This window comes from Zootermopsis nevadensis, unplaced genomic scaffold (assembly GCF_977971745.1).
Source record: "Zootermopsis nevadensis isolate Lab colony 2312 unplaced genomic scaffold, Znev_1.0 Znev_ptg000030l, whole genome shotgun sequence".
In the NCBI taxonomy this organism is placed as follows: domain Eukaryota; kingdom Metazoa; phylum Arthropoda; class Insecta; order Blattodea; family Termopsidae; genus Zootermopsis; species Zootermopsis nevadensis.
The window spans coordinates 8093906-8114446 of NW_028259162.1; the positions used below are offsets into that span (position 1 = coordinate 8093906).

General features: G+C 39.3%; 1 protein-coding gene across 1 annotated transcript in view; it reads right to left on the reverse strand.

Annotated features, from left to right (window-relative positions):
- LOC110831062 (protein spaetzle 3) overlaps positions 1-1698 on the reverse strand; it is a 55980-nt gene extending 54282 nt beyond the window's left edge. Inside the window, exon 1 of the mRNA XM_022066627.2 lies at positions 520-1698. Within this exon, the coding sequence (XP_021922319.1) occupies positions 520-1191 (672 nt within the window). The 5' untranslated portion in view covers positions 1192-1698. The remainder of the gene's footprint in view (positions 1-519) is intronic.
- Positions 1699-20541: the final 18843 nt, after the last annotated feature.

Below are 20541 nucleotides of genomic sequence, written 5' to 3' on the forward strand. Positions count from 1 at the left end.
GCCTTATTGATATTAATATGTTGTTCTGGAACAATGGCTGATTTTAAATATTTCAGGTTTATTCCTTTGACTAAATTAAGTACAGTATAAATTAAAAACTTCGGACATTCTAAATTAGCCTTATATTTGCGTGGTTTTCTCCTCCTTCTACTTCCCCGAGACATACTCTGTTACAACACTAGAATATTTTCTCTTAGCAGCGGTGGATTCCACAGGGCCCCAGTGGCGGTTTTGGTGGGAAACAAAGGCGCAGTATCCACCCTTTCAGCCTCTTCGAGAGCCTTAAATATTTCCCACATTTATTTATTTTTAGTCGACATATATGGGTCTATTTTTTCGTAAAATAAGATAAAACACAACTGTTGAATACTTTGTGCGTTTCCTTGTTTCAAAATTATGCACACACACACATACTTATTTACTCTAACACGCAGAACATTTAAAGAGCAGGAGTTTCACTAGGTCCTCCAGTGCCAGTAGCCCAATTGCATCATGCACATATTGAGGTTATGTACTCACGGGTATCTGGACGAATGTCCCGTTCTTGAGGACGGGATATGAGTACAGTGGAACGACAGGAACACTTCCATTCTTAATGAAGATCGGTCCTTGTATGGGTGTCACAGCAGGATAACTTCCATGCTGGTAAGACGATGGTACATCTACGTCATCATCATCGTAACTGTAGTCATCAAAATCATCATCATAATCTAGGACAGCATGGAGAGCTGTCTTCGTCCCAGGCTGATTGCTATATTCGTTGTTCTCTATTCTTGTATATCCTGATGGTCTTGTAGGATATTCATCCTTGTTTGTTGACGATGAGGAATACCGTTGTGATGTTCCAGCTGTATTGCTGCTCCTGTAATTATCATCGCTGTAATATCTTGGCGACCTCTGTTGTGACTGCTGGTCTTGTATAGGAGGTTCTTCGTTGCCGTAAGGGTCATTGCTAGGTCTTCTAGGAGCTGTCGTTCTTCTGTTTGGTGCTGAAGGTGGGGGAGGAACGTTGTTTCTGTAAGCTTGTTCTGCCGCTCTTTGCTGGTGGTGTGCAGACTGAGAATACAGTAAGGAATTTACGGCTGCAGAATTAAAACCACTGATGGCACTTGCTGATGCTGCAGCAGCCAAAAACGGACTTGCAGGAGTGGCAGTGGGTGTGTATGACACGCTGAAATTCATCAATGCCATTGTCGGCGTGAGTTTCTACTTTGGTTCTGAGGGTGATTTGTTTTCGTCGGCGATTAGTTTAGGAACTTGATTTGCTGGTGCCGCGTTAATATCTACAGTTGACGTATCTTAATGTCTATACAGTTGCTATAATGTATAGTGTCAGATAACTATAATAATAATAATAATAATAATAATATCTTCAGAGTTCTTACAGGTATCTTCAATATCACTTTGGTTCTTGTTATTAAATATATAAATTTCAGGAAGTCACAAGTTGTCTTCAGAATTGTTTCACTGTTTAAATTGATGGGCGAACTGGTGTGTAAAGTATCACTTGCACATGTATCAGTCAGTAAAGATAGTTCCTCTTGAGACGAACACGCGATGAATGAGGTACACCATGGTATCACATTTCACTGTACGGAGCAACATTAGGGCACATGCCACAGATCCGCTCCAGTACGACTGTCACTCGCTACTACCTTCCAGCTCCTTCCAGCTGCTGGAGAGATATGACGAGATGGATGGCCTCTACCGACAATGCACAACCTCTCCGCTGCTGCCACCATTGCCAGTTACCAGACACAGAATGGACGGACTGACCTATCGAGTTTTAAAAACAACAGTTTCTGTGTGGATTGAGGAAAAAGGTGAAACAATTAGAGACTGCCAAGAAGAATGTTTCGAAAAAAAATACAGATGAATGAAGGAAATTACGTCACAGCGGACTTTACAAAAAATGAAGGAACCTATTTTCAGGCTTTCGTCTTCAGAGACGTTCTGCTCTCGGCCTTCAGTCTTCAGTCTTAGATGAAGTTATTACTTCTGTTTTGTTTTACTATGACGTTGGTCGTCAGAATTCCTCAGCGTATAGACCACCCAAGCTGATTTCTTATTAACAGAAATAATTTCTTCAACTGCAGTTAATTCAAAGGATAAGCATGATGGTGTTAATATCATGTTTTAATAGCCTATTAGCATTATTTCAATTATAAAATAAAACACGTTGCATGAATAGGTAGTCTCATAAACACTGAACGGCACTGGACCATACAGTCCAGAAAACGTAGGGAATTTCTTGGATAGCTGAGCGATTATCGACTTCTCATTTTTCGTGTAGAAATTGTATGAAATGTTTGTAAAGCCGCCACTTGCACCGCGTTGAGAAGGCAATGAAAACTGATGTCAAAAGAAGTGAGTGATTGTGAAAATCAAATAGAACTAATATATTAGGTCAGGTGTGGGCTTCAGTTTCAACTTTCATGAACCATCACAAGAATAATTATTACTGACATCATCATCGTCATTATGAAGGGTGGGAACGATAATTTTTCAATACCTTTGCTCTAAATTTTACAGGAAAGTAAACCAATAACCCAAATGACGTTCTCTTCGTAACTTCCAATATCACAAATGAATGCGGAGAAAGAACGAGTGAACGAGATGAGTCCTCTTGCGAGTGAATCGAATTTATCAATAATGACAATCGTGAACCGATGGACATACAGCTTTGGAGACTAGCTCTGAACCGTAAGGTAAAGTTGTCATGAGCTTAGTGAAGAGCCATGCCGTGAAGACACAGGGACAGTATAGGCACAACTCTATGAATTTGTATCCCCTGTATTAGAAGGTTGGTAGTCAGCTTCACGCTACGGCCGCTTTAGCTCGGTGAAGAGCACTCCGGCACCCATTCGACAGCAGACTGGGTGGGCCTTAGGGCTGGTCTAGACGCTGTGGCGGAAAGAAACTCTTCATCCTTACTGGGAATCGAACCTCCATCGTCCAGTCCAGTACTGAGGATTAAGATGACAGATAACAGGGAAGATCCTATAAATGTTACGGAATGTTTTCGTGAAGAAAGCATTCAGAAGCGAATAATCGAAGCAGCGTTGCATATAATTCGTTGTTTGTCTGGGTACGAGAGTAAGAGGCTATCAGAGAAACCGGTTTACCATATGAATGTTGGTGAATATGTGCACAAGAGTGGGAGAAGTATTGAAAATATATAGTTTATTTAAGCAGTCAGAAGTTTTAAGGAGCAAGACACAGTTACCGTATCTACTTAACGACCAGTAACATTAGCAAATACTTTGTTAGAAGCCAAATTCCCAGTTTCCTCAGTAATTTCCATAACAAGCGCTGTCTTCAAATTTCAACAATTCTGAGAAAGAAAATAGTACAGTCTGTCTCAGAATTACGTTTGCTACAAGTGCGTGAAATCAGGGGCACGTATACTACACTCCATGGCTTCACACTGAATTATTCTGTGAGAAATTTAACGAGACTCGAATTACCTTGCTAGTTACGTTTGCATAGATAAAGCCATATTGTGTATCATAATGGATCATTCAGAAACAAACTAAAATCCAATCGATTTTTGATGCTAGATGCATCATACATTATCTAAATTCATCAAACATTTAGTGAAAGCAAACCTAGGAAATGGACAGGAACGTATGTACTTTATGTTTTCTATGTGTATCAAATTCGTTAGAATGCATAGACGTTATTTATTTACAGCGTCACACAGCTTTTACTTTCAGAAACAAGGCTAAAAGACGGGTGAAGGTCTATCACGTCTATTAGCAGGGAATCATCAGGATTCCTGTGTGGCAGACATCCCAAGCGTGGTAAATCCGGGTCAACTCTACATTCCACGGCTTCACACTAATCCGAGATCACGCCAAAACGAGTTGATATCATTAAACACAAAAAAGAAAAAATTCTCCACCGTTCCTTTCCATTCTGTCTGGCGAGTTTAATAAATAAATTGATCTACGTTCGCTGCTATTTTTTTTACAGAAAAACGTAGAAGGATCAAATATTGCCACGGAAACCAATAATGGACTTAGTCTGTCCCGCCAGGAAAATTTCGGGGTAGTTTCTTAAATTAGGTCATTATTGCTTTCTTTTATATCATTTCAAATTTATTATTCATTAATAATTCTATTATTCTACGCTATAAAATCTGAGCTACTAGCAGCGTCATGAAATAAACCACAAATAAAGTAGTGATATTTTGACATCGCCGAGAACCATATTGAATTTCTCTCGCCGAGCGTTATTTTACGTACCGCCAGTCTTCTGCACGCACGAACGCAGACCTGGATTTAGTTTATTTATTTAGGTATTTATTTCCTCTCCTCGAAACAGATTAATGTTGGAGTAAACAGAAAGGCAGGAGGCACATTTTGAAATCAGTGTTTTCTTTAAGTAATAAATACATAACGAACCAAAACTAGAAATAAGAAAAATCCAAAGCCTATGTCATCACTTGTTGAGACTTTCACTGTAGGATTGCAAAACGTTTCCATTCCAAATAATTATACTCATCTCTTTTAATAGTTCAGTTTCTGACAGCCATTAGTGACTCTGCGCTGAACTACAAAATAAAACAAGTGTTATGTTTACGTGCGTTGAATTTAATGAACTGTTAATGTTAGGCTTGTGAATTTATGTCAGGCATGCAATTGCTAAAATGTGGTAAAAACACTTCTGGATTTGGTAAGAAATTCGCACAGCCTTCTGAATAATTGCCACACAGTGCCCAACAGTGCTGTAGAATTAATTTAAACTAGTACAAGCAATCCTCTTACGACACTGCTCTAATTACTTGTAAGTGGATGTTGAAACCGATGCTGTGCTCAGTAACTGAGTTGAGAACACTGTAGGCTGCACACTCATTTGTTTTCGTAGACCTACCCTCGTATAAGAAATTAAAGTGGTTCGTCATTTCAATTCTAGGCCCAAGCGTACATGAGAGGATATTATTGAAGTTTATCGTAAAGAAACGGGGAGTGAGTATACGAAATGGCTTAGAATAGGGTCCAGTGATGGACTCTTGTAAACATGCCAGTTACCCTTCGTGTTCCATGAAGTACCGAGAATTTATTCATTGTTTGAACTACTGTCAGCTTCGCAATGATTCTACTCTAAATGTGGGAGTCGCTGCTTTAATGGCTATAATCCAATTCCACTCTTCCAGAAGCTCTAGTGGTCTGTCTTGTAGATGCACGGAAGGACTTATAGGAACCACGAAAATATTTAAGAGGATAGCTGGTTCCCAGGTCTCGATTCGAACCCCAGACATGTCTAATACGAATCACGAGAGGTAACCACTCTATCACAGCGTTTGTTGTGTGACAATTTTGTGAACTGCAAGACATTTTCGGGTGTGTTCAGTCGGCTAATGGAACGCTGCCGCGGTTGTAATTGCAGCTGACCTAAAGATCCAGTTACGGTACTTCGCCTAACGGCATCTTCTGCAGAGCACAGCCCTGCTCAGCAGCGTGGGTGGGTCCGCATTTATCATAGCAACATCGTGATGATGGATCCTTTCAACGTCGGTCACCGGTGGCAGGATCCTTGTTGCCGCAAGGCGCTCCCACATTTTTAAGCGAAATATTGCCTTTGCCTAAGCTAGGGGTCGGCAACCTGCAGCCCGTCAGATGGTTTAGGAATTAACCTATGGGGGAAGGGTAAACATGTCCTGCTGCTGAGAAGAACGTTATGTGTATGTAGTCAACATTATCTAAGCAGAAGGGCGACAGCTAAAAATACTTTAACAAATATTTTATAGGTACAGGCCTATAATTTTACAAACTATATACGATTTAATAAAAGAATATTAAAGACTACTATGGTATTAACTGATGTTTTAAAAAATTAACATTGACTATAAGTCAAAACTGTCTGAAAGCTAGCATACATTTTTACAATAAACTCAGTTGTGTAGAGATATACGGCTATTATCCTTTCTAAAGTGAATACCAGGTACATTCCAAGCAAAGAAACAGTTCCTCTTAGCGTCCACGACATTATTAATATTGTTCTTCTGCCCTCCATAAAGATCTGAATCATCAATGTATCTCACGGCAGTGACAAATTTGCTGAACCCTTGCCGAAGTACCACACCACGAAGACGTATAAGGGAAACGAAGGTAAATTTCACCCTGTTTGAAATGTTGGCAAAATGAACGTCTTGGCCGAGAAGTTAGCAGTCCTGCTTCGTATTCGGGAAGTCCCGGTTTCAAATCTCGACCCGAAGACCGGCTATACCGACAGAGGCTCGATTTACTACATGTGTTCATTCTTTACATACCCTGTAATATCATTGAAAAAACAAAATTAATTTTTTCAAACCCTTCAGTTAAGACTGAAATATATGAGAGAGGGCAGATTCGTCACACAAAGGTCGTATTTCAAATGAATGAATGAAATGAGTGGCAAGGAAATTAACGCAGTGTGACCTCGTGCATTCCCTTGAGTGCAAAACGTCAATCGGTGTGCGAACATATGCATACGACGACCTACGTATGCTGGAGAGAAGAAACGGGAATAACCCTGCCTATCAGTCTTACAGCCACTGGCTTTGCACGACGTACCATTCTGCATGCCTAATCACAAGGTGTTACTTCCAGGAATAACGCACGAAATAATACTTCTTGCGATTGAACATTTTCCGTAACACGAAGAAAGTGAAATTTAATAAAACGCCTTTCTATTATCAATAACTAAACGTCGCGGTCCGTATTTAGTTATTTCTTGGGCCGAATCTGGGTCTGGGGACCTTACTTTATACACCCCTGAATGAGAAGTGTCATTAGCCCGGAAGCCCATTTCGGTTGTAGGATAACATCTTCAATGATGCTGACAATGGTCAGATCTAGGTCGTAGTGAGTCATTATACTGAGTAACCACGAGTCAAATTATATAGAATATGCGCTATTTAATTATTATGGTCCTTAAACCTAGTTGTAAATCTCAGTCAGTCTGACCTATGTAAACCTGTTCACAACTCAGTCACTTTTAATCTAGAATTTTTAAATATTTTAGTAAGAGTTCTGATATCAATGAAAACAAGTGAATTTTATCCGTATCTTCGTCTCAACTGTGGAGGTGTCTATACTAATAACAAACGTTATTGAAAATTTCTGTCTTCTGGGTTGTTGCGCTGTGTAGTCTGGTCGATGTTTACCAACGTTTCAGAGGTCATACTGCCTCCTTGTTGACAAAGTTCATATAGCTGAGTTTCTTAACATAAAGAGAAAAACAAATAATTATTAATTAACTTTATCAAAACATGTTAAAAACAGAATCTATTATCTGTACAGAAATCACAAATTTGTATTTTTGTATTTGTGTTTTATTTTCCACTAAAGAACGAGTTTATGCCTGCCTTCTGTAGTTGAAAAATCTATGCCACATAAAGATAATAAGCCTATATATACATCCGACACTAACGCCAGCTTAATGCAATTCGACGTTCTCGTGGACGGTTCCGTATTTAGCGGAACAAGCACGTGATGCAAGAGTGTCATAACAAAACAAACATGGAAGTCAATGCCAACAAGCTATTGAAAATTATTAGGTCTCTAATCACGATCTTATTAAGCTATTAATCTTCTGGCAATAGCCCAACCTTTCTGTAAAGAAAATAATATTTGATGTGCCTTTTATTAAAAGAGAATACTGACAACGCGCATGCGCAAACCAAGCGCGCTACACACGGACTTGCTGAAAGAATAGTCAAAAATGAAAATAAACAAACAAATAAAAATCTTTGTTACAAATATGGACAGAACTGTATTGTTATCATGACGTATCGATGTACAGGTGACTCTCGTTATACACGGGGGTTGATTTTCTTCGAATCACGGCATGTAAAAAATACGTGTAAAATGGGACACGTATAATAATCGTTACTTTGATGTTAAATTGGCGCCATAATTATTTGATTCTAAGCTTATCATCTACACTACATTCCATGATAAACCTGGATAAGGTTGGACCCAGTTAATAATCCGTGCTTAAAGAAATGTTTGTGTTCAAAATAGTTTGGAACCAGAGTCCAGTAACTTTTAACAAAACATAAACGGCGTGTGTGTTTTATGACGAAATCTAATTTAATTTTATTTATTTAGTGTTCTGTCTGACGACAGGTCCATATGAACAGGATCCTTCCATCCTTTTCTCGGACTGGGGCCTGTTCATATACGTTCTTGGCAGATGATCCAGAAGTGGTTTGCCATTGCCTTCTTCTGTGTGTGAATGGAGTAATTGTTGGGATGCCACGGAGAAACCGGGGAAGCCCCCGGAGGAAAACTCCGTGTTGCCTAGACCACGGCCTTGCCCAACACAAGTTATAAATTCGGGCACCGCCGGGAATCGAACCCGAGACCCCAGGATTACAAGGCCAGCGTTCTAAGCGCTAGACCACCGTGGCTATGAAATTTAATTACGAAAGGAAAATCTCCGGATGATTTAGCAATATATATGACAAAACACGGTGATTCTGTAAGTCTGTGTTATATTTGTGACTTCGATCTTCCCAAAGTGAAAACCTATTGGCGACTGGCGACCTGAGATGGTGCAGTATGAACGTATTCCGCTACGCGCACGGCACAGAAGTATTGCGTTACTTGTCATGTAAATGATTTTCCTTATTTACGTTTCAAATTAGTCACGCGTCACGCCTGTTTCCTGAATTCATCTGGCATTTAAGCAGTTTATTATAATCTGGACACAATCACTCTAATGGTGCAGGAAGTTCTTTGTAAAGTCGATTGTATACTCGGCTATAATCTGGAACAATAAAGAAACTATTAAACTTCTGCACAAGTTAACGTTTCCGCCTCGTCAATGGGACTATTTTTAAGCGATTTTTCTTCTGCTTCAGAAATTGTAGAAAATAAGGCAGCTATGGCAACCTTCCGCAGGGTTCGCAAAATTGTAATTAAATTACATCAACTTTACATCGCACTGAAGCGTTTAAAACCGAAAATAGTCTAAATTATATTCAAGAGTTCAGTCCATACCTCAAAGAAAACGCAACTCTTCATTATGAAGATAAGCTGGTTAACGCTGTTTGAGGAAACAGTCCCATGTTTACAATGAGAATGATTGGAAACTGATAAATACAATATGGAAAGGTACTGATTGTTAAAATAAGTGGTACAATTGCTTTAATGGGTCGATGTAATGTGTTTGCATCTAATACAGTCATCATTCCTGAATATAGGTGATTACTTACTAACTAACCAACTTTGTATATATCTGTATAATCTGATTATTGAATTGTTAATTAGCAGATTGAATGACTGATTACTAATTCTCTGACTTAGTAACAAACCCATTCATTATCTAATTGGCTGAACGACTTATGACAGACTGAGAAAGTAATGCGCACAGTTGTGATATATATGGTTCATAAATAACTGCGATCAGTTACGATATTATGTTGGAATTGATGGCAATTCTTGTATGAACAATGAAGCGAATATTCAGCACTGTTGAACGTAATCCTACCGTTGACTGAAACCAGGCCAGAGTGTTTCTGATCATGGCAGTCTGTAACTTGAGCGATTACACTCAAAGTAAATAGTAGAAACGATTAAAATGTGTTCCGTCTTGGTTCTATTATTCTGTACATTTTTTAGAGTTTAAACAATTTGGTCTTGCTGAGTACAATCCACCTTCTCCGATAACCAGCGCTTCGTTCCGACAGACAAACAGGTTCTCTTTTGAAGATTTCTGTCTTCTGGGTTGTTGCGCTGTGTAGTCTGGTCGATGTTAACCAACGTTTCAGAGGTCATACTGCCTCCGTCATCAGGGCGATGGAGTATGAAGATTTCTGTCTTCTGGGTTGTTGCGCTGTGTAGTCTGGTCGATGTTTACCAACGTTTCAGAGGTCATACTGCCTCCGTCATCAGGGCGATTCTTAGTATGAAGATTTCTGTCTTCTGGGTTATTGCGCTGTGTAGTCTGGTCGATGTTTACCATTGTTTCAGAGGTCATACTGCCTCCGTCATCAGGGCGATGGAGTATGAAGATTTCTGTCTTCTGGGTTGTTGCGCTGTGTAGTCTGGTCGATGTTTACCATTGTTTCAGAGGTCATACTGCCTCCGTCATCAGGGCGATGGAGTATGAAGATTTCTGTCTTCTGGGTTGTTGCGCTGTGTAGTCTGGTCGATGTTTACCAACGTTTCAGAGGTCATACTGCCTCCGTCATCAGGGCGATGGAGTATGAAGATTTCTGTCTTCTGGGTTGTTGCGCTGTGTAGTCTGGTCGATGTTTACCAACGTTTCAGAGGTCATACTGCCTCCGTCATCAGGGCGATTCTTAGTATGAAGATTTCTGTCTTCTGGGTTATTGCGCTGTGTAGTCTGGTCGATGTTTACCAACGTTACAGAGGCCATACTGCCTCCATCATTAGGGCGATGGAGGAGTATGACCTCCGAAACGTTGGTAAACATCTACCAGACTACACAGCGCAACAACCCAGAAAACAGAAATCTTCATACTCTGATGATGGAGGCAGTGTGACCTCTGAAACGTTGGTTAACATCGACCAGACTACACAGTGCAACAACCCAAAAGACAGAAATCTTCATACTCACCGCTGTGAAACCTCAAATCTTACAGGTTCTTTTTTATTGAAATTGCCTGCAGGCTGCATGAGCTCCAGGATAAGGAGCTGACCTCAGGAAGGTCACTCTCATTTCAGTTCACTCCCGGACATGGTTCATACACGGTGAACAAACGAACATCGAGTATGTTGCCTTGGAAATCCGGAAGAGAATGGGCACGTATGGATACGTAGGGCTTGAAGTTTACTTGATGATTGGTGTTCATGTACCAATAATTTGGCAAAGCTAACATTAGCGTACGGTCGATTTAATGCGTCAGTCAAATTAAAGAGAAATACCCAGAGACTATGTTTACATATCAAATAGGGAATTAATTATCTAAATGAAGCAGCAAATCCGGTTACTAACAGCAGGATATTAATTAAAGATGCACACTCCAACTGGTTTGGTGATGTGACCTTAACACGGCGGTTAAGTCAGGTCTGTTTTCCAACCCAAGGGCTGCTGTCCCTTCTATCTTCTAGGTTTTCCTCAGTGACCGCGGTGCATTTTATTAACCATGTGCTAAGCCACGAACTTTGATGATCTGTTCTTGTATTACTGCGTTGATCTTCTTTCCAGTAAGAGGGAAACGGTAGATGGAAAGGGAAAGGGGAGGGTAAGACGCCTCATGAGCTATGACACTACTGTCGATACCCGGATGTTAATTGACTCATAAAACGTAAAGTGATTTATACCCATTTCCTCAATGCCAGTCAGTCTGGTACACAGTCCAGCAGCATTTTAAACATGTTTCTTCTGTAAGTACGTAAGATTTTTCAAACAGTTCCTGGCATGCTTCGTATTAACTCATACCTCACATTGAGTTGACAGTAATAAATGCGATTTCCGATTGAACTATTATAAAGTAACGAGACTAATTATTGTGCTGCACTTTTTTCCTTCACGTGCCAGTAACTCACCGCTAGATGTCAGGCGGAACCGTGTAAAAAGAAATGTAGTCGTCTAATAGATTGTTCGTAAATATTTTCAAGTCTGAATATAAATTAATAAGCAGTTTTAGTGGGAGATGCAGGCATGAGATATCTGGGTGTGTAAGATAAGGTTTAGAAGGTCAGTGTCTCTCTAGTTACATCCGCTTCATTCCTTGTTGTTTCTAAGTGGCCGTGATCGATAACGCATGTGGGTGCTGGCGGTCAGGATTGAATTTGAAGAATATTCTATTCTTTAACGCACTAAATTTACATCTCCAATTTGTTCAGTCAATGTGTTGCTGGCCCAGGACAGGGACCTGTGGAGGACTTTGGTTAATTCAGTGACGAACTTTCGCTTTCCCTAAGCCTTATAGTTAGTTAGTTAATTGCTGATTTATTACGATGCATTGTTTCTGAAGAGGGAGTAATCTTACTTAGATGTACCTGAACTGCTATCCGATCTCTGGTTTGCTTTCGGAAAACTCCTGATTGAATCTTCAAATTCTTTCCCCTTACAAGTTTTTTATTTTTCGGCTGAAAACCTGCCTTATGCTTTCTGACAAGTATAGAAAACCGGCTCGAATCTATATGGTGTTTCTTATTCTCAATTTCTCCCCTTGCGGTTTGCTATTTCGTCGCAAATCTAGCGTTCTTTAAGAGACGGCAACACACGCCGAACATTTTATGTCACCAAACATGCACACAGACTGCATTCTTTTTTCAAAACTGAATAATTTTCCAAATAGCTCAAAAACAAATTCTGGAGACAGTATTTAAAAATCAAGGAAGCAAAGTGAAAAATTGTGGACTGGACTGAACCGGCTCAGGATAGGGACCGATGGCAGGGTCCCGTAAAAACGGCAATAAAACTGCAGTTTCCATAAAAATGGGAAGGTTGATTTCTTGGAGAGACTTTCAGTTTCTCAAAAAGGACCCTGTTTCATGCAGGGAGTTATTCAGTATCATTAGCTGCGAGAAAAATTTAAAATCATCAGGTCAGTACCTCTTAAGAAATTGTAGAAACGGTTCTAACGTTCGAAGATGGCTGTCGTCTGGGTTGTAGCGACGTGCAATCTGGTAGAACCTCAGATCCTACCATTTTAATGTTCCGAATTCTAATTATACGTATCCGCATCATTGCTAACGTAACTGATCGAACAGTTTATTTTGTCGCACAAAGGAAAGTGAAAGAGTTAAAAGGAAATAAACAGACTGAGAGTCGTACGAACCAAGAACAGAGAATGTAAAATATAAATGATAAAGGTTAAAAGTAAGCGGAGAATACTGACGTAGAACTGTAGTGTATTTAAATGTGTATCTTTAGCAATCGAGAAGTCGAAGGATATCAAGAACAAAGCGCTGAGTTTTTATCTCTGGTCTCAGGTCTTAACGTTTTTAAAAAAATTCACATTTGTGACATAGAGACATTGATTTCATGTAAATGAAGTGAAAGATGATTCTGTTCCTGTATGTTTCCCATATTCGTTCGATTTAATTCCGAGTCATTATCTCTTAGAGAAATCTGTAAATATTCTGATTTAATTAAGTTAGAACAAAACAATGAGACAAGGGCAAAAATAAGTTTTCGAAAGAACTAAGAAGTAAATGCTGTAGTTATTTTAACGTTTCCATCACGGTATGCAGCTGACACGAATCTGCTCCTTAGATGGATCATGTCTGCGTTTCTATCTACAGACAGAGAAATGCAATGATCTGTTCCCCTTCCCAAGTGGCCCTACGAAATATCTGACAGATTAAATGAAATATAAATTTCTACAGGTTGTCGTAGTTAAGACGTTATAAGACAATTGATTAAGAAATGTTTTTTACAAATATAGACATCAAACCCATCGAGTTCATTGGATAGATAGCAAAGAGAAAGTGCTTAAACTGCTCGTATTTTTATATAAAAAATATATCTTAAAACGTTGCATACCGTGCAATGTATTGATATATAAAATCATGTCTACATAACAAACATAATGAAAACTGAGCTATGAGTTTCGACGAGTCAGACAAAGGTGAACAGCTTGAGGTATCGGAACAAGACGATGAGCCGGCCAGTTCGATCAGGGCCCTGAAGATGTAGGCGGTAAGCTCTGCTTAAAAGTTAGTCATTTTCACAACATTGTGGATTCAATACGGCCAGAATGACCGGGTTTGAATTCCTCTCAGTGCTTGGGGCTTTCTCTTCGTCACCGCTACGGGGCAAGTATCGTGTAGGCACCGATTGATTTTCGTATCTCCCCCTGCAGTAAAGTGCTCGATGCTTAAGCTTATCGTTTCGCCTCCAATTAATGTCAAGGTTAAGAAAGAAGAAATAACACTCTTGCTCAGAAATAATCTCATATTTGAACAGATGACTTGCAAATCGTTGACAAACGTCGAACATACATAATATGTGATCCACAAATCAACAGTCGCATACAAACCACACCCATTTTTATTATTTGTAATGTAAGGTCGTGTGTTCAGATATTTTCAATTGCATTTACTCGTACTAAATTAATAAATATAATTTTAATAATGGAAACCGACTAGTGCCAGTTTCACAGGCGCATTTGTATTTTCAAATAGTGGCAGCTGATAGCCATAACAGCTCACTGGTACAACATTTAAAATTAATAGATTTTACGAAGGCTGTCAGAACAAAATATTCAAGATCATCTCCGTCAGAGGCTACGTAGTAGTACATTCTATTGGCAAAGGATTTTACTGAACTACGTCGTATTAAAATGAAGATAATAGGAAAGTCCTACTAGCGAACAGCAGACTGTAGGAATGAGTACTCGGACACATAGGCAGCATCTGGGAAAAATGGCAGACACTAGAATCGACCCAAACGTCACGATTGAGTGGTTATTTCACTTGGTCGCATTCCATACTACCTACCAGTTCAATCCCCGACCGGGAGACCAACCGACTATCATGACTGACGATTTTCATGGTCTCTTCGATTAATGTAGATAAAGTCTGGTATATACAGGTGTAAACAGCGAAGGAGAAAAATGAGAAATACCTCACAGGCTACGACCACTTCTTTCCTTAACATTCGGAACCTTCTTTGACAGTTTTGATTGTTTCATTATTCGTTTTTTTTTTTTTTTTTGACAGCGGTTATTTAAATGTCCACAACCCTTTCGTTACTAAGAGTTTCCGCATATGAAGACGGAAATAGAGCAAAGTTGAAACGTTGTTTTATAATGGACAGTGTCCAACGTAATATTGGAATAGTGATAACAACTAGATCACCAGGCTGTCCTGCCCATTATTAAAATAATACCGGATTCGATTCCAACTGTGCCACATCCTAAACAAATTTAAAACTCTTACATCAAATCAAAGATAAAACTCCTGAAACGTCACTTATATTAAATATACTTCAGATAACTGACAGTGGTACATGATCGCTACTTTACCGCTGGTGGTGATACGGTGAGGTCTGTATGTAGTTCTTCTTGGGACGAGTTCGGTGGGAATGTCGACTGTCTGAAGTTCAGACTACGTTAAAACAAACATATACAGACTTCCATTGTCTAGCCCCCCATATTCTGCTTATGTCTAAGCAGGTTACTGAAAGGGAAAAACAAAATCAAAAAGAACGAATATGACATCCTTGTGCGTTGTAACAAAATTATGCTCTTATGTAAGACGATTTGCTATGGAATATGTTAACTAAGAATTTGTATGTATCAGGATTAAAATCTTCACATCCTGACTTGGATATAATTTTTTTTTGCAATAGCTTTTATGCTTTTAATAATCTCTAGTCCTTCAAAGAAGAAACCCCTTATAACAAACGAAACTTATTTTTAACGTATCACTGTATAACTGTAATCGACATGCATTTTGCATAGCTATTATAAATTATGGTTATGGTATACCCCAGAGCTCACATATTTTACACCTTGAAACATGAAGTTAATCTACATTACTTTTAAAAGTTACAAAGATCAATTAATTAATGCTGTTTAAGGTAATTCAACCAAATAAATAACAAAATCTCGCCCCCAACCCCCAACCCCACAATAGCATGTTACAAATATTAAGAGCGTTGGTCGTGAACAGATTAGAATTTGGATCTTCGGTTCTCAGGCGGGTTCTTGTCACGCCATTGATCGATTGGATTCCATGAACGACTGGATTTCATCACCAACTGAATGACCATTCTCGATAAGGACTCGGATTCATTGAGTAATTATATAATTACGAAGTTATAACGACTGTAACATATAACGTAGGCCTGAAAGGATATCCTGGTATTGCAGCAATTTATTACATATTAATAGGGGATTTTCCACTCCACATCACCATTCGCTGAAATAAAAGACTGATCCAGTTTAACTTGGCAAACTGTAACATGAACATTATCCTTCGAAGTATATGTTACAAATAGTTGACAGTCATTACGCGTAAGGAATTTTATATTAAAATATTATCTAAGTTGGTGGATCTCTTGACGTAGCCAATGACAGCTGTTTCTGCTGCATACTCCCACATCAACAGTCACCATAGTGATTTATCACTGTGAAATTATTCTGTTTTAGCGCGTTCACGTCGAGCATAATGCCTACTAAAATTTCTCTGTCTGTCTGTCTGTCTATCCGCATGGAGAACCGCTGAACGAATTTTCACAAAATCTGATATAGGGAAGTTTTACTATAATTTGTGAAGACGTAAATTTTTGTTGAAATTTAACAAAAATAACGAGAATAAATATCTACGTGTTTTCTGCGGTAGTGACTCGTCACCGTGATCATGGAAATAGAAAGCACATTCGAAATGTCGTAAACTTCCATCAGATAAAACGGCGCAATAACCCAGAAGAGCGCCATATTCATACTCGTCGCCATGAGGACCTGAAATCACAGAATTTGTTAACATTTCTCATCTCTCTGTACCTCTTTGTTTGTACCACGTGTCTCATCTGTTGAGCATTTGTTTCTCGGACAATCAAAATTTCTTTCTTTCCGCAGGATGAGAGACCAAGACCTATTTATGAAAATTTAACGTGTGAACTGGCAGACAAAGTTTCAAGGTCCAGACAAGGGAAAGCTATTAATAATTTGGCTGTGACCCTGATCAAGATTTGCAGATACGAATCAGGCTACAGATCGGTCTGTTCACAACAGGCAGCAGTGGTGGTGGATTTGCGTAGTTGATTTCCTCATCACATTCTGTCGCATTGCTCACTTATCACTTTAATTGGTTCTTTCAGACCCACGTGTCACTAATTAGTATGCTGTATAAGTGGACTAAAGATCTGCTTAATAAAATACTGATTTGATGCAAAGGCGTACATTCAAATTCTAAGCATTGTAAACTAAACTGTCGAACCCTTTAAAACACAGTGATAACTACATGTACCTCACGCTTTAACATTCAGTAGCCTTGAATTTTGTCCACTGTTTGAATTCATGGGTTTCGTATGATTCTCACAAGACTATTTATTAAACAGAATCAACTAATAATGTTTGTAATGGACAAGCACTGAGATTTCTTTAATGTAGGAACCGTATGTTTAAATACAATTTGTATTATCATCGCGATTTCTTATTGTCTAGCATCAGTTATTATAAAAGCATAATATTTCTCTTTAATGACGTTATCTATGTGTGCATTCCATAAGGCAACTGAAAAAATACATGTAAATAAAATGGTAAAGTACTAATTCTTTTAATTTTGGAACAGTGACTTCGAACAGGCTTCTGACAGACGGGGAAATTAAATGAACTCGGTAATTACAAGATAGAGACTTCCTGGGGTTACGTTTAGAAATAAATACATTGAATTGGCCTTAAAATGTGATATAATTATGATTATTATTTATGAAGCATAGTGGGAAATATTATTAAATTAATAATCTAATTGTTCTTACACGATATGATTATTAAAACATCCTGGTGTTCCATTATAACAGTTGGCATTATAATTCAAGTAAAGTACAGGTCAGTATAATATTGTATTAGGAATCTTATCCAATTCCTGAGATACTGTCTGTATTATATATTGAATACCCCAAGAAGTAAACAAATGATTTTTTATATGTTTACATATAAATGAAAGATGGAGGAACACATGCCACATTAGTGCATTACATTTTTAAATACAGTGTAGCAAGGATAGAGAAGACGTTAGGGTAATCAATTGTGTAAAGTCTTGCTGCAGTAAAAATATGTTACAAGACGTACTTGCATCTTCGAAACTATACATTTTGTTCGTAGCTATACTGCGTTCCAGCGTTCTTGGCCGCTGAACTTTGCGAATTGGAACATCGGAGCGAGTATGCTGGAAGGGATGGCAACAGGCCGCATAAAGTACACTCCAAATAAAATATCACCACGGTATGTAACACAGGAAAGTCGATTTCACTACACAGCACTAGAAAATTAAAAAAGCAGAGAGTATGAGATAATTTTGTCTTCACAACTCTTCGGTCCTCTTACAATTTTTCCATTCATCACAGAACATAGCTTTCCGAAATATCACTCAATTGAACACTGCCGCTGCTGCTGTCCACTCCATTATATTCAATTAAATTTATTATATGTATTAGTGACAAAGCGAGACTAGGCGTGACGTACAAAAGAAACGTGACGAATTGTGGCCACAAGTGTCAAAAGCCACAAAAATTTTCAAACAACACTGCCGTAACAAAATACACTGAACAAACTTAACCTACATTAACCTAACCTAACTTACATTAACCTAACCTAACCTAACACAATCGAACGTAACCCAACCTATCCTAATCTAACATAAGCGAACATATAGCCTAACCGAACATGTCAAACTTATTCTAACACATGGCAAAGTAGCCATAATTAACCGACCTTACGTAACATTACGTTAGCGTGCCGAGGCGTGATTTAGTGACTATGTATGCTCAGGCGTGACAACGCGTGTCCAGGCGAGACCTGCGGCTACCTCGTGACATGGGTTAACCATATTAGTCGAAACGTGACGTAGATTTGCAAAGCGTGACCAAACGTGACCAAGCGTGACTAGGCGTGACCTGCTATAAAGGCGTGACCACAGGACACCATTAGTTCTAAAATACGACGAAAATTTGAAAAATGTGTCAAAGCGTGACCTAGCGTGCTCAAGCGTGACAAAGCGTGACTAGGCGTGATATACTGTAACGGCGTGACGAGATGTCGCTATAAGTGTCGAAACGTGACAAATGTTTACATAGCGTGACCAAGCGTGCCAAAGCGTGACCAAGCGTGACTAGGCGTGCTTACTGTAAAGGCGTGACGATTGTGGCCATAAGTCTCAAAAGGTCACAAAAATTTTCAAAACGTACTGCCGTACCAAAATACACTGAACAAACTTTACCTACATTAACCTAACCTAACCTAACCTAACCTAACCTAACCTAACCTAACCCAAATTAACCTAACCTAACACAACGTAACGTAACCCAACCTATCCTAATCTAACATAAGCGAACATATAGCCTAACCGAACATGTCTAACTTACTCTAACACATGGCAAAGTAGCCATAATTAACCGACCTTACGTAACATTACGTTAGCGTGCCGAGGCGTGATTTAGTGACTATGCGTGCTCAGGCGTGACAACGCGTGCCCAGGCGAGACCTGCGGTTACCTCGTGACATGGGTTCACCATATGAGTCGAAACGTAACGAAGATTTGCAAAGCGTGACCAAACGTGACAAAGCGTGACTATGCGTGACCTGCTATAAAGGCGTGACCAGAGGACACCATTAGTTCTAAAATACGACGAAAATTTGAAAAATGTGTCAAAGCGTGACCTAGCGTGCTCAAGCGTGACAAAGCGTGACTAGGCGTGATATACTGTAACGGCGTGACGAGATGTCACCAGAAGTGTCGAAACTTGACGAATATTTCCAACGCGTGACCAACCGTGACGAAGCGTGACAAAGAGTGACTTGGCGTGAAGTACTGTGACGGCGTGACGATTGTGGCCGTAAGTGTCGAAACATCACAAAATTTTTCAATATGTTACCTAACCTAACAAATTACACTCTTACCAAACCTAACCTAACTTAACCTAACCCAACCTATCTTAACTTGACGTAAGCGAACCGAACATATCTCAACTTACTCTAACGTATGGCAAAGTAGCCAAAATTAACCAAGCCTTCACCATGAATCACAATGTGACGAAGATTTACAAAGCGTGACCAAACGTGACAAAGAGTGTCAAAGCGTGACTAGGCGTAACCTGCTATAAAGGCGTGACCAGAGGACACCATTAATTCTAAAATACGACAAAAATTTGAAAAATGTGTCTAAGCGTGACCTAGCGTGCCCAAGCGTGACAATGCGTGACTAGGCGTGATATACTGTTACGGCATGACGAGATGTCGCTATAAGTGTCGAAACGTGACGAATATTTACATAGCGTGACCAAGCGTGCTAAAGCGTGACCAAACGTGACTAGGCGTGGGGTACTGTAACGGCGTGACGATTGTGGCCATAAGTGTCAAAAGGTCACAGAAATTTTCAAAACGTACTGCCGTAACAAAATACACTGAACAAACTTAACCTACATTAACCTAACCTAACCTAACCTAACCTAACCTGTCGTATCATCATCTAACGTATTGCAAAGTTGCCAAAATTAACCGAGCATTACGTATACTGCGTTCCAGCATTTTTGGCTGCTGAACGTTTGTTAAATGGATCCTTGGAGCGAGTCAGTTACCAGAAGTTTGCTGGTAGGGATGTCAGCAAGCCGCATACAGTACACTCCAAATAAAATTTCACCACGTTATGTAACAGGAAAGTCGATTTCACTACACTACACATCACTAGAAAATTAACAGTGCAGAGAGTATTAGATAATTTTATCTTCTTCACAACTCTTTGGTCCTCTTCCAATTCTTCCACTCCTCACAGACCATCGCTGTCTGACATATCGCTCGATTCATCACTACCGCTGCTGTTGTTCACTCCATTATCTTCAATTATAATACGTTCAATAGCGTCTTCGATCATGCCTTCTTACTCATAATAAGTTTGTTCTAGTTTTTCC